The following is a 15214-nucleotide window of genomic DNA, read 5'->3' on the forward strand; positions in this document are numbered from 1 at the left end:
GCCCCTGCCGCGTCCCACTTGCCGATCTAGGGAGACCTGGCCAGGCTCAGCCACTTCCCCTAGCCCCTCCTCCAGCGATCGGGCTATATAGATCACCGCCCCCGGGCCGGGAGGCAGAGGTGCCCGGCAACCTGGGCTTAGCGGGTCCTCTGGCCCAAGCGAGGGGAAGGGACGCAGCTCACTTTTGAGCTCCGCGGCAGCGCGGGCTCTGCAGTGGCACCACTTGGCCCCGGGTGGCAGTCCCAGAAGTCAGAAGTCGCAGGTTCGGTGCCCCTACCAGCAGCAGTGCCACTGTTACCTTGAGGGCTGAGTCCTTTGGGTCTTGTATTCGCACTTCTCCGTCCTCCTAGGCAAGATGGTGAGCCCGACAACTTCCGAAGTGCCTCCAACCATGGGGGTCAAGATCTTCTCAGCCGGCGTGGCCGCCTGTCTGGCAGATATCATCACCTTCCCGCTGGACACAGCCAAAGTTCGGCTTCAGGTAGAATCCAGGGAAGTTGGCGCGGGTTCTCCAGGCAGAGGGACTACTGTGGGCATCACTGTGATGTCTGCTGTGGTTTAACCACTCCTTCTCAGTGTGGCTCTACCTTGGGATTGGGTGCTGTAGGAGAGGAAATGGGACCCCTTTCCCGGAAGCTGAAGAGCTGCAGGTGAAGGGGTGACAGTGACTTCTGCCAAACCCTTCACACAGCTATGGTGTCCCAACCAGGTAGGGTCCTTAGAGTATACCCTCAGAGTTTATAAGTTTGGCATTTTTACCTTTCTTTGATTCTTCAGGCACTGTCCCATCCTGGGTTTAGGGGTTGAGGAGAGTTCCTGAGTAGCTGGTTCAGGTGTTCAAAGCCTGCACTGTAGCCAGCAGCACCTTTGAGATAGATAGATGATAGAGAGGTAGATGGATAATGGATGGATGGATGGATGGATGGATAGATGGATAGATAGATGATAGGCATATAGATAGATAGTTGATAGACAGGCAGATAGATAGATAGATAGATGATTGATAGACAGGCAGGCAGACAGATAGATAGATGATTGAAAGATAAGTAGATAGATAATAGACAGAAAAATGATTGATAGATAGATAGATAGGTGGTAGGTAAATATATATATATATATATATATATATATATATATATATATATAGAGAGAGAGAGAGAGAGAGAGAGAGAGAGATGGATGATAGATGAATGGATGGATGATAGGGAGGGAAGTAGGGAGGGAGATACAAATATGGAGTTGTATTCAGGAAAGGTTGCTGAGAAAGGTAATTTATAAAAAGTACCTAATGGACAAGCCTTGCCTAGGGCATCTCCATAGTCTTAGTCTTTGTGTACCAGTCTTTAGTCCTCACCAGGCGCGACCCCTTCCTTAATGGGCAGCCACTTCCCTCTGACCTGCACATTTCTCATTTCCAGATCCAAGGTGAAGGGCAGAAGTCCAGTCCCATTAGGTATAAAGGTGTCCTGGGGACCATCACCACCCTGGCAAAAACAGAAGGGTTGCCGAAACTGTACAGCGGTCTGCCTGCTGGCATTCAAAGGCAAATCAGCTTTGCCTCACTCAGGATTGGCCTCTACGATACTGTCCAAGAGTACTTCTCTTCAGGGAGAGAAAGTAAGGATGGCTGGGGTTGGGGGACTATGCCCTAGACTGTGCTCTATTCAAAAATCGAAAAACAAGAGATAGTATATTTGTCCAGCATGGGCTAGGCTCTGGGTTCCATACCAACAGCCCAAACTCACCCAAATGTGTGGTGGCATTTACAGTAAATTGGCCACAAAAAAAAAAAAAAAAAAAAAAAAATCAGTATTTTTTCACTGTCTCTTTGCCCCTAGAAAGAAAAAGAGATATGCAAATCAATTCTTCACATGCAGGTTTACACTTGTAAAAATCAACCGGCCAGTGAGGGGAGCTTTGTGTCACCTCTATGTAGGTAGGCTATGAAACAATGTTCAGTGCAGAAGCCTAGACAGCTTATGAAAAGTCTAAAAGAGATCACCATGCTCCCTGAGTCTGCACTAGTGTCTAAGTAAAACTCACCCACACAGAACTTCCAACGTTCCGGTCTGGATGTTTCTAGATCAACATTGTGTTGCCCTATTGGTAGAGATGGAAAGAGGAGACAGACTCAGAGTGACCCATTTGGCTGTTTTTCTGCAAATGTTTTAATCAATCACTGGGTGTATGTGGGGCCCTAAACCAACCAGATATGTCTGGGAGTGTTCTGCACTATGCTTTTTCAGTTGGTCTAGTAAGCTTTGTTGAACTGTCACGGGTGGGAAATCAGCCAGTGATAGTTGCCACTCTAGACAGGAACCCCCAGCTCAGCTGACTACACAACCATGGTGTATGCTGTGTGGTAAGTCACTGCAGAGCAGGCACAGTGAAGAGGCATGATCATGAAGACTCTGGAGGAGTCATTGTCTGAACTGAGTTCTGAGAGAGCAGTAGGAGACTTCAGGGGCCAGCTGGAAAGTGGTGAGAAAAGTCCTTTCCAGCCAAGTGAAGGCTGCACAAAATCTCAGGAAGGAGTTGAGGGGAGGGAGGAAAGGCATACTGGTAAGAAGGAGCAGGTGAGGCCAGAGAAGCAGGAACCAGTCACAAAGGGCCTTGTCATTCACTCTACAGTTTGTATTCTACCCATACAGTGATGGGAAGTCATTGAAAAAATGCTAAGCAGGACATCAGGTGTGGTGGCACACATCTGGAGTCTCAGAACTTGGGAGGCAGAGACACTGCAATCAAGAGTTCAAGGCCAGCCTGGAGCTACCCAGAAAAATTCTGTCTCAAAAAATAAGAAATAAAGATGTAGGGATAGAGTTCAGTGGTAGAACACTTGGCCTTGGGTTCAATCTCCATCACCACAAAAAAAACAAGTTAGGCAAGTGTCATAAGCACATTTATACTTCAGAAGATTACTTTGGCAACATTAGAGAATATGTATATAAAAATTCTAAGTCAAAAAGTCAGAAATGATTGTGGTATACCCTGTGGCATACAGAGAAAAATCAGGGTACCGACCAGAATGCTTTTAAAAATACAAATGATTACATTTGGTGAAAGACTAGAAGTAAGGCTTAATAGAAACGTAGGAATGCAAAATAGATTTCAGGTTTCTGAACCAAGACACCTTTTCTCGTGGGAGGGAATAGGGAGGCTGTCTTAGGGAGGAGATGAGTCCGTCCGTGTAGGAAGCACTGTCAGTGGAGGCAACTGCAATCAGATAATAACACCGATTTAAAAAATTGTCTGTTACGTGCTCAGCTCCTGTTTGAGAACAATGAGAATAAAAGTATAAGCAGCTTTGTGTGTTCTGTGTGCCAGAATGTTCTCAATATGAACTCACACACCCTTTGAGCATGTGTTATCATTATCCTTGTCCTCCAGATTGGGGGTAGAAGTAGAAAGACTGAACTTGGACTGTATATTTCACTGTAGGAGTGAATGGTGGGTTTCAGGATTCATTCAAGTTGTATTAAATGATGCCTGTCTTCAGCAACAGACTTTTTTTCCCCCAAAATTAAAGACAAATGCTTCTTTGTCTTATTTTTTAATCCCTTTGAACATTAGTCTTATATTAAGGCAGATGCCCCCTGGGTTTTCCCTAGGACCACTAAGTACAATAATCAACATTGTCATTGATGGGGAAATGTAGCATCTCTGTTCAGGTGTCTCCAGTTGGGAAATGTTGAATGACAGCTAAACACAGCAAGGGGCAAGGCTTAATTCCAGAAAGGACCAAGACTCTGTTTAGACAGGCATCATTTTCCCTGGAAGTCTTCATTTGGTGGGGACCCAGGCTGCTGAGGTCTTCTAGCCCTGCTGTCTGCTGTGAGGCGGTACAGCTTCCAAACATGATCAACAGCTGACCGAGTACTAGGGAGGAAGGGAAGACACAGGGTAAACACACTGGAGCTCGGAGACGCTCAGGCAGTAATGCGCTTGTCTGGTAAGCACCAGGACCCGAGTTCAATCCCTGGAACTCCCACCACTGCCCCAAATCCAGATGAGATGGCACACACCTGTGTGACTCAGGAGTTAAGACTGGGCACTAGGGGCAGAGTGGCCAGCTAGGCTAGTCTGCTAGGCAAGTTGCCCATTAGCAAGAGTTCCTGTCTTAAAAAACCAAAACAATGGCTTCCTGAAGAAGTACGGGCAGAGGTTGTCCTCTGGCACAGGCCCACACACACTGCACACACTCATGCAGGCAGGCAGGAATTCACGAACACACATACACAAAGACTGGCCACAACATTTAAAAGATATGTGAATGCACGGTGGGGGGGTCTTGATTTTCTTTTCTTAATCCATCTTTTATTCTTTCTGGATAGCGCCTCCCACTTTGGGGAACAGGATCTCAGCTGGCTTGATGACTGGAGGTGTGGCAGTATTCATCGGGCAACCCACAGAGGTCGTGAAAGTCAGACTCCAAGCACAGAGCCACCTACACGGGATCAAACCCCGCTACACTGGGACCTACAATGCTTACAGAATTATAGCTACAACAGAAAGCTTCTCAACACTCTGGAAAGGTAGCTAAGTATCAGGTGGACTTTCATAGTAATTAAGGCACACATAATGAGCACCTTATCATAAACTTCATTTATTAAATGTTGTCTTGTTTTTCTCCAGGGACAACCCCTAATCTGATCAGGAATATCATCATCAATTGTACAGAGCTGGTAACATATGACCTCATGAAGGGGGCCCTTGTGAACAACCAAATACTGGCAGGTACTTCCTGTACACAATGAACATGTTTACACCTTCCACTCCTCAGTTTGGAGATTCAAAAGCCACAGTGTATTGAATTCCTTAATTCTAGTTGGCTTCTCTTTTGAGAGAGAGAGAGAGAGTGTGTGTGTGTGTGTGTGTGTGTGTGTGTGTGTGTGTGTGTGTCAGAGACAGAGAGACAGAGAGAGACAAACATACACATACACACACAGAGAGAGAGAGAGAGAGAGAGAGAGAGAGAGAGAGAGAGAGAGACTCAATGTATGCGGACCAGACTGGTTACCAACTTGAAATCCTCCTGCCTGTGCATCTCAAGTGCTGGGTTAAAAGTGTGTCCCCCATGCTGCAAATGTAATCTCTTAGGAAGTTAAAACTACCTAAAGTTTAAAAATAGTGTTGAAAACAGTAAAAGTGCAGAGGAATGTTGCAGTGATATTCTCCACTAACACTAGGAAGGAACTTGCCCTGGATCCTTCTCTTTGGATGGCAGAATCAGCAAGCAGTCAAGAGCAGCTTACATTCAGAGTGAATCACTGATTTCATCTAAATCATATCCTAACTGTTTCTATAGACACAGACATTCTCCTTGGATGACTTGAATTTAACTGGACAGTATTAGATGCTTATGTGTCAGGCACGGCACCAGGTCCAAGGCACAAAGAAAACAGTGCCACCCTAAAATAATACACCTGAAAGTGGATATGCGGTCACTACGCCATTTACCATAGCCACATTTTCCTAGCACAAGTATATGTTTGCTTTTTTATGCAAATCTATTTATAATATACCATATTAACTTCCTAATATTAACTAATAAGTTTACAAGTATCCCACAGGTAACTGCAAGCACAGGAGACTCGAAGTCTGGTGCTGACGCATTTCACTGGTTGCTTTCAGATGATGTCCCATGCCACTTGCTATCAGCTCTTGTCGCCGGGTTTTGCACCACACTCCTGGCCTCTCCGGCAGATGTGGTGAAAACAAGATTCATCAACTCCCTACCAGGACAGTACCCAAGTGTGCCCAGCTGTGCAATGGCCATGTTCACCAACGAGGGACCAACAGCTTTCTTCAAAGGGTAGGATATGACCTTCTGTGTCTATGAAGTTGTGTTTAAGGTGCCTGTGGGCATGGGGACACTATCTCAGCAAAGCAATTGGCAGTTAGCCTACCAGGCTTGGTCCATGCAATGGCCTCAGTCTGTGTCTTTACCTTGTCATGGCCATCTTCAATCCACCAATCCTGTCATGCCAGAAAATAAAAGCTAGTTAATTATTTGTAGTGGTGCTTGAAGAGAATTAAACCCAGAACCTTGCACATCCCAGGCAAGCAATCTATCACTGAGCTATGCTCCCAACCTACTTTTTAAAATTTCTTTTAAAGCAAAAAACACAGAAAATGTTGCTTGACTATTAAGACATAAATCACATTTTCCAACAAAGTGGTATTATATTATATTATATTATATTATATTATATTATATTATATTATATTATATTTTATAAGCCACTTTCCTAATAAAATACAGTATGGCATAGTTTTAAATATATTCAACAAGTATTACAATAATATAAAATAGTAATAGTTTGTAATCTTTTGAATTGTAAAGCCATGCCCTAAGATTTATAAAATAAAAGATGTATGTACCATTCATATTATATAAAGTCCTAAGTCCATCTGTTCTTATAATACATTAATACAAATAATGTAAATTATAAAATTAATTTAAAATGCATATATCACTTATAAATTATTAACCACTTAACAATTTAATGTTTTGCAAATTTATTTTTTAAATGTTGTTTTCCAAAATTTTTAAACTTTTTAAATCTGAGATAGATTTTACAAGTGGTCTAAATTAAACAAGCTGAGCTGGGTGTAGTGGCACATGCTTGTAATCTCAGCACATGGGAGGCTAAGGCATGGGGACTGCCATGAGTTCAAGACCAGCCTGGGGTACAGAGTGAGTTTCAGGCCGGCCAGGGCCACATAACAAGACCCTGTCTCTAAAAATGCAAACAAAGACTGAGGAGAGGGCTTGGTCTGTGACACACTTGCCACATGCACATGGGGACTGGAGTTCAGTTCTAGAACCCGTGTCAAAAGCAGAGCATGGTGTCACACGCTACAGAGGCAGAAACAAGAGGTTCCCTTGTCTCAAAAAAAGGGGCGGGTAGATGGCCATCCATGAGGAACACCCAAGGTTGACCTTTGACAGAGGAGGTTGGCAGCTAGTGCCTAACAAATGAAGAGTCGGAGAAAACAAAAGGCCAGAGTCTGACACTGGCGTTTACTACACGCTGTACATGTATTTACTGGCACAGAGGTGTACACTGAAAAACGGTTGAAATGTCAAACTTTATGTTACTTATATCTTGTCACAAGAAGAAAAACCATGCATCTGGGAGTGAAGCGAACTCTGTTAAGAGACCTGGAAGAGGAAACACTGTGGAGGCTGAGGGTGTTGGCACATGCATGCTGTCCCAGCACTGGGGAGACAGGAGAGGGAGTGCTGGTCACTGGAAGTCTGTAGCTAGCCTGGGCTGCACAGGCCACCTGGCCTATACAGCAAGACCCACTCTCAAAACTAAACCAAAACAAATAATAAAACAAAGCTCATTGGGAGGAAATTGCAGGAAAGGCTTCTTTTAAAAATAAATAATTAGCTGGGCAGTGGTGGCACACACCTGAATCCCAGCACTCAGGAGGCAGAGGCAGGTGGATCTCTGTGAGTTCAAGGCCAGCTTGGTCTACAGAGCTAGTCCAGGACAGGCTCCAAAGCTACAGAGAAACCCTGTCTCGAAAAACCAAAACAAATAAATAGATAGATAGATAGATAGATAGATAGATAGCCAGATAAATAGATAGATAGATAGATAGATAGATAGATAGATAGATAGATAGATAGATAAACAAATAAAAATTTAAAAGTCTATTCAGAGGCAGAGAGAACTCAATGATTAAGATCACAGGCTGTTTTTCCAGAAGACCTGGGTTGGATTCCCAGCACCCATATGGTGACTTACAACCATCTACAACTCCAGTTCCAGAGGATCAGATGCCCCTCTGGTCTCTCTGAGCACCATACCTGCACACGGTACACAGACACACATGCAGGCAAAACACTGGCACACAAATTTTGTTTTTAAAATATCTAATCAAAGCAGATTTAATTGTCAACACATCTGTCTTCTGGAGTAATTCATTGATATAAAAACCGTTCTGTGTAGTTTAGTAAAATTCCCCAAGCCTGGAACTGACCAAGTCACATTCAGGCTCTAAGAATCTCTCAAGAGCTGTGGATGGGGAGACAGTGCTGGACCACTCAGGGCTCCCCACCTGGATGTGGTCAGCATGCTGGCTGGGCGCTTTGTCTCTTCCTTCTGTTTCTTCCCTTACTGCTTTCTTACTTCCTGTCTAGGAAGTAAAGTGAAATGAAAATGTCCCACAAAGGGAGGGGGTGCTGCTGGACATTGCCTTCTCAGGAGATTTGCTCCAGCTGGGGTGGGGGCAGCTAGGCCTGGCCTAAGTGTGACCTTGATGTGAAGGGTGGAGGTAGAAGATGCCTGGAGGCAACCTGGTTGTGGATGGAGGAAGGATGAGTGCTGAGCACTGTTACCTTATTTTACCTTACCCCTTGCGTTGGATGACTCACGGCACCCAGGCTTTATGACTTTCAAACAGCTAACAGACTGTGTCATGTGTTTCCCCAGGTTTGTCCCTTCTTTCCTGCGACTCGCATCCTGGAATGTCATCATGTTCGTGTGCTTTGAACAGCTGAAAAAAGAATTGATGAGGTCAAGGCAGACAGTGGACTGCACCACATAACCAACTGGGAGAAAATGATGGAATACAGCAGTGGGTCCCTATGCCTGGAGACCATGAATAAAACCAACCAACCAAACCAACTGAACACCTCTGCTCACTTATTTTATTTACCTTAAAAGATCGTTTTGAAACTCCTTCTAATTTTTTTTGTTTTGTTGTTGTTGTTGTTGTTTTGTTTTTTCGAGACAGGGTTTCTCTGTAGCTTTTGCTCCTATCCTGGACTAGCTCTGTAGACCAGGTTGGCCTCGAACTCACAGAGATCCACCTGCCTCTGCCTCCCGAGTGCTGGGATTAAAGGTGTGTGCCACCACCGCCTAGCCTCCTTCTAAATTTTTTAAAGGGAAGGAAAACTTTACATCCATAAACACTTAAAAAGTGAAGTTATCAGGGCTGGAGAGATGGCTCAGAGGTTAAGAGCACCGACTGCTCTTCCAGAGGTCCTGAGTTCAATTCCCAGCAACCACATGGTGGCTCACAACCATCTATAATGAGATCTGGTGCCCTCTTCTGTATACATAATAAATCAATCAATCAATAAATAAATAAATAAATAAATAAATAAATCTTTAAAAGAAAAAAAATGAAGTTATCACCGGGCAGTGGTGGCGCACGCCTTTAATCCCAGCACTCGGGAGGCAGAGGCAGGAGAATCTCTGTGAGTTCGAGGCCAGCTTGGTCTACAGAGCTAATCCAGGATAGGTGCAAAAGCTACACAGAGACACTCTGTCTCGAAAAAACAAAAACAAACAAACAAAAAAAGAAGTTATCAAAGAAAACATTGCTGTTTCATTATATTTGTTAACCACAGTTCACAGCTAATATGATCAATAAAGCATTGCTAATTCCATTCAAAATTTGTACTTTAGAGTCTGTACCTGGATTTAAGAGTTTGGGCTCGGCTAGAATGTAGAATTGTCCCCATAGCAAGGGAAGTTCTTCAGAATCAAGGCACAAACTAACTCGGTTCGTACAGCTGTCGGGATTCCATACTTCGTGGCATGTGTAACAACTTATAAGTGGAGACGTGATATTCATTTGGTCACTAATTTTACTGTTGGTGAATCGTGATTGTGTCTTCCACACAGCGCCAAGATGGCGAGCAGCAGTGGAGTGAGCTTTTCACTTTATTTTATTTCACTCTTACAAACTGAGCAGAAGAGCAGAAAGGGGACACCAGATTAAAGTGGAAAGGAAGGACCAGGAAACCCCCCCCAGCACTCAGGCATCCCCCCCAGCACTCAGGCATCCCCCCCCCAGCACTCAGGCATCCCCCCCAGCACTCAGGCATCCCCCCCAGCACTCACGCATCCCCCCCAGCACTCAGGCATCCCCCCCCACTCACGCACCCCCCCCCCCGCGCGCGCGCGCGCGCGCGCGCTCAGGCATCTTGCTGTTGTTTTAGGCGGTTCAGTGAATTTGCTCTGGCGGATTCGCTCCTGGGCTCGTGTTTGTTGTGATGGTCTGTTTTGTGTTGTCCTGGGGGTCTTTTTGCTCCGCCTACGGAGAAATCATAGGCGAACAGGAGAGATTCTTCAGATGCTGGTCTTTGGTGCCTTCTGGCGAAGACAGCCGGTAGCAGAGCGGAGGCGCAGTGGGTGCTCCTTGTACAGGTTTGTGCACAGGATGCTTCTTTCTGTGTTTCCATTCTTCTGTAGGCCCAGGAAGTCGGGGTTCTGCAGCCCTGGGCTGGTAACTGGTGCTGTAGCTCTTAGGTCACCAAGGCCACAGAGCTCCTCAGCCCTTGACAGCAGATGGTCTTGCAAACTCCTGTGTGGATCTAGAAAGATAAGAGTTCTATGCCTAACTTAACATTGGTCAGTGTCACAGCTATGGGCCAGCTCCTGCCATTGGCTTGGCCTGCCAGCTACTGAGCTGGATTGGAGGAAGACAAGACCACTTGAGAGAAACCTTTGACTGAACATAAGGTCGCAATGCCAGAGGAGGCAGGTCAGGTGTTGCTCCCCAGCTGACTCCCTCAGTAATCCCAAGCAGCCTGACGCCATAGCCAGGGAAGGGATGCTCGAACCAAAGGCAGCACACACATGCAAATGAAGGAGCATGTTTGCATTCCTCACAGCTTCACCTCTGGGTGCCCAGCACAGCAGCTCCTTTGCTAGATCGCCAGGGGACGTGCTCCTTCTCTGGCCTGTGTGCTCATGGTTGGGAAGTTGTCTAGAATTTCACCAAGGCTTGTGATAGCCGAAAGTCTGTGCCTTCAGGAACTGAGGCAATCAGTGCCATAATTATTTTTTGGGTAGTTTTGACAGGGCATTCATGGAGTTTTCAAAGCATTTAATATTGACAGAAGGGTAATCCAGCTATGTCTGACCGACAGTCCTCTCACTCAAAACAGCTAGGAAAGCAAGGGAGTCCAAAAGGTGCTTACTGGCCAGTTAGCATCGTTGCTTACTTACAGGAAAATCAACACCAGATGGCATGTTCAGGGCAAAGATTTAAAGACCTTAATATTGACACTAATAGTGATTTTAACATTTATCATCTGCTCAGGGCCCCAGGGAGAGCTGAGTTTCCTCTATCTGTCTCAGGGTAAGGACACATTTGTTCTTTTTATAGTAACCCACCTTCAGGGAAGTCACTTCAGACCAGTATTGATCTGTTCATAAGTGGGGAGTACCCCGGGACCTGTTACCTCCCCAGGCCTCACACCTTTCATGTTCTGCTGTCTCAACAGTGCATACCAGGGCTGGCTTCACTTGCACACGGAACTAGAGGAATAACCACACCCAAAGCCCATCACCTTCATTCCTCATTTGTCACCTGCAGGAGAATTTTGTAGTGGGCGTTTTCAGTGTCTTTTCCAGACGTACCATCCAGCAGCTCTTACCATGACTTCCCACAGTTCTGGGAGCACCACCCTCCTTCAGGGTCTTCTCAACTGGAGCCATCATTGCCCACCTGTGAGTGGCACCTCAGATCTGGGTGCAGAGCTTTGAGCAGTGAGGGTCTGAGATGGTGCATCAGTTTCTCATTTCTGTAAACCCTCTGGTAAAACACCACTGACAGATCAAACTCAAGCTGCATACAGTGGTATCCTGCTTAAAACGAAGACCCTTTCTGCATGATCCGCTCCCTCTCAGTCTCCAGGGCTTGGCCAGTGTCACCTGGGATCACCTTGCATGAGATGCAAAGCCTTTGCTAAGGTTGGCTTCTGAAGGAATCCAAAACCTTAGTGTATCATGTTTCAAGCATAAGGGAGAAAGCACAGAGTTTCATTTCTTTGCCTGTGTCCTGCTCCCCCCAAAGGCAGTAACAACTGAAGGGAATTACGATCCTAAACACTGGGACCCAGAACTGTCATTAGAAAATATGTCTTCTATTGTGTACAGAGAGGTAAAATAAGCATAGGTCCTGCTTAGGTAAAGCAGGAGTAAATAAGCATAGGTAAATTGGTGACAGTGGCCCCTGGCAGCTCACTGAGGTTAGCAGCCTCATCTGGGAAGAGCCCCTTCAGGAGGGGGGAGAGTCGCAGCCAGTGACTTTTTGCTCACACAGATGGCAATGGTTGTCATCTGAACCTTCACTGTGTAACAAGGTAAAGGCTGCAACTCCCCTGCTTAGGAATCACATTAGCTTGCTTCTCCAAGTTTTGGTAGGGATATTTATTGAGAAATTTAATATGTATATATAAAAGCACATAAAATAAGCGAATGACTTAGGACAAAGTGAGCAAACAGCCACAGAGAGGCTCAAGAGACAAAGTTCCAAGTACCCAGATCCACCTTCATCCTGGGACTTTACCTCTGTGGCTAAAGGTCAGTCTTTTTAAATGTAGATTCACAATGCAGGCATTCACTCTCCAGTTGTATTATTTGGGAGGCTTTATGTCAATTGAGCCATTTGTTGGGTGTGTGGCATCTTTTGGCTGATATTGTAGATTTAGGGCTACTCACGCAGTTTCTCATAGCTGCCGTTCATAGATGATCAGCAGTACCCAGCATTTTATTGTAGAAATTATCAGACCTGATCTCCTCCATTTGATAGGCATCTGAGCCTTCTTTTCAGGCTATATGAATTCTTATGGCATAGGTACTCGTTTCCTGCTTCAGCTATGACAGATTATCACAAATTAAGTGGCTTCGAACAATACAAAATCTGGTGGTTCTAAAGAGAGATCTCAAATGCATTCGTTCAGGCATGTCCCTCTGCAGGTCCCAGAGAAGATTGCGATCTCATTGTCAAATCCTTGACTTCTCCACTTCTTTCAATTCACTTCTATCATTTAATGTAACAAACTCATTTGCTCATCCTTGGAGGCTATTTCCACCTCATACACATGCTCTGGTACACATGCGCACGCATTTGGGTAGGACAGTTATGCAAGTCAGGCCTTTCCCAATGACAGACCAGGCTGTTGTTTCACAAAACACCTCTTTGCTGCACCCGAGTGTTGATGATATTTTCCCGCCACTCGTCCTCGGTTTGCCTCTGCAGCTCTCTGTGTCGATGGTTAAACAGCAGTGACATGAGCACAAACAGAAAACGTCTGCATGGCTGGCTTGCCCGTGAGTACTCCAAGAGTCCACCCGGAGTGGGCAAGCAATGCCCTGCCGAGTTCTTGACGTAAAGACTACAGCAGTGGAGGCAAGGGTGTCCCTCTGAATACAGACCATGAAGGAGAAAAACATGCTTGAATTTATAGATTGCATTCAATCTGTAAGATCAATACTAAGAGAAAATATTTTCCAACCCATGAATATGGTATGTATCTCCAGTTTTGTTTTAATGGCATGGTCTCCTCATCAGAGTGTAATCCATACACCGCATTTGGTGTATTTATTCTTAGATGCTTGTCTGAGGATTTCTATTGCTTTAATAAACACTGAACAAAAGAACCTTGAGGAGGAAAGGGTTTATTTCATCTTACACTTACTGGTAACTACTTCACTGAGGAAAGTCAAGGCAGGAACCTGGAGGCTGGAAGTGGAAGAGATAGCACCAAGAAATGCTCTTTACCGGCTTGGTCATCCCAACTTTCTCATTTTGTTCTCATACCCACCTGCCCAGGGTGACATCACCACAATGAGCTGGGCCCTCCCACATCAATCATCAACCAAGAAAATGCCCCACAGGCTCATCTGCAGGCCAGGCCTATGGCAGCATTCTCAATTAGGATTCTTCTTCCCAGCTGACCTACCTGTGTCCAGCTGACCCAATGCTAGTCTGCACAGCGCTGGGTATTTTTAGATACTGCAGACATTTTAAAAGATTTTCTAGCTGCATTTGGATGGCATATTAAAGTGTAATTTCTGAAATCTATTTGAGTCATTTCTGCATTTTTAAAAAATATATTTATTTATTTATTAAAAATTTTTTCACTTTACATACCAATCCCACTTCCCCCTCCCTCCCCTTCTCCCTCCTCCTCACCTCCCTCCCACTCTATCCCCATCCACTCCTCAGAGTGGGTAAGGCCTCCATGGTAGTCAACAAAGTCTGGCATACCAAGTTGAAGGAGAGCCTAGCCCCTCCCCATTGTATCAAGGCTGAGCAAGGTATCCCACCACAGGGAATGGGCTCCAAAAAGCTGGTTCATGCACCTGGGATAAGTCCTGGTCCTGCTGCCAGGGACCCCACAAACAGATCGAGTCACATAGCTGTCACCCACATTCAGCGGGCCTAGTTCGGTCCCATGCAGGTTCCCGAGCTGTCAGTCCAGAGTCAGTGAGCTCCAACTAGCACCGGTCAGCTGTCTCTGTGGGTTTCCCCATCATGATCTTGACCCCCTCTTTTGAATGCCGAATGCCACTTTTTGAAGGAGGGAGGAAGCCTTAAATACAGGCTTATAGCGCAATGGGAGAACCCCGGAGGGCAGAAGTTCACTTCTGATGTTTTGTTTTGTTTTGTTTTTTAAGCTGAGGATCAAACCCTGGGCCTTGCGCTTGCTAGGCAAGCGCTCTACCTCTAAGCTACATCCCCAACCCTGCTTCTGTTTTACAATCTTGCATCTAAGCTGTTAACGCCCAATATGCTGGATACACAGACAAGGAGCTTCCCTTGAGCATTCAGGAGGGTGGATCTCCAGGGAATTAGCATAGGGAGGATGTCACATTTCTGCATTTTTTTGCTCTTGTTCTATTTGTATGTTTGACAGTCTAACAGATTTAACTATGTTAGATACACAATTTTTAAAACTGGCACAAAAATTGTATAGACACGGGGTACTGTGTAATTATTAATACACATTTCACTGTGTAATGTTCACACCAAGGTGTATATACAAGCATGTATAAACACCTATAGCTCCTTACTTATTCCTTGTGGTGAGAATATTCCAAGTTCCCTTGTATCTTCTTTGAAATGTGCAGTACATTGTCCTCTAAGTCTATGGAATGTGCTGATGATTTCATTTTCGAACTCTGATCAGTTTCTTTGTTTTGGCTTTTTTGCTTGCTTGTTTTTTGAGGTAGAGCCTTCTTCTGTAGTCCCAGTGGGCCTCAAACTCTCAGAGCTTTCCAAGTACTCTGGAGTACATGGGTGAGCCACCATGCCTGGTTTTCATACTGATTTTATTAGTAACTTTGCCAACTCTTTATAGTTTATATAGCAATTCTTTAAACATTTTTTTTTTCTTTGTAGCTGGAGAGATGGCTCAGCTGTTCTTCCAGGGGGCCTTAGTTCAATTCCCAGC

General features: G+C 45.1%; 1 protein-coding gene across 1 annotated transcript; it reads left to right on the forward strand.

Annotated features, from left to right (window-relative positions):
• The first annotated feature begins 355 nt into the window (after nt 1-355).
• Ucp1 (uncoupling protein 1) lies at nt 356-8565 on the forward strand. Its single transcript, XM_036189172.1, has 6 exons — nt 356-481; nt 1419-1617; nt 4335-4535; nt 4636-4737; nt 5635-5815; nt 8451-8565. The coding sequence occupies exons 1-6, from the start codon at nt 356-358 to the stop codon at nt 8563-8565; spliced, it is 924 nt and encodes a 307-aa protein (XP_036045065.1).
• The last annotated feature ends 6649 nt before the right edge of the window (nt 8566-15214 follow it).

The sequence above is a fragment of the Onychomys torridus genome, chromosome 5, assembly GCF_903995425.1.
Source record: "Onychomys torridus chromosome 5, mOncTor1.1, whole genome shotgun sequence".
NCBI lineage: Eukaryota > Metazoa > Chordata > Mammalia > Rodentia > Cricetidae > Onychomys > Onychomys torridus.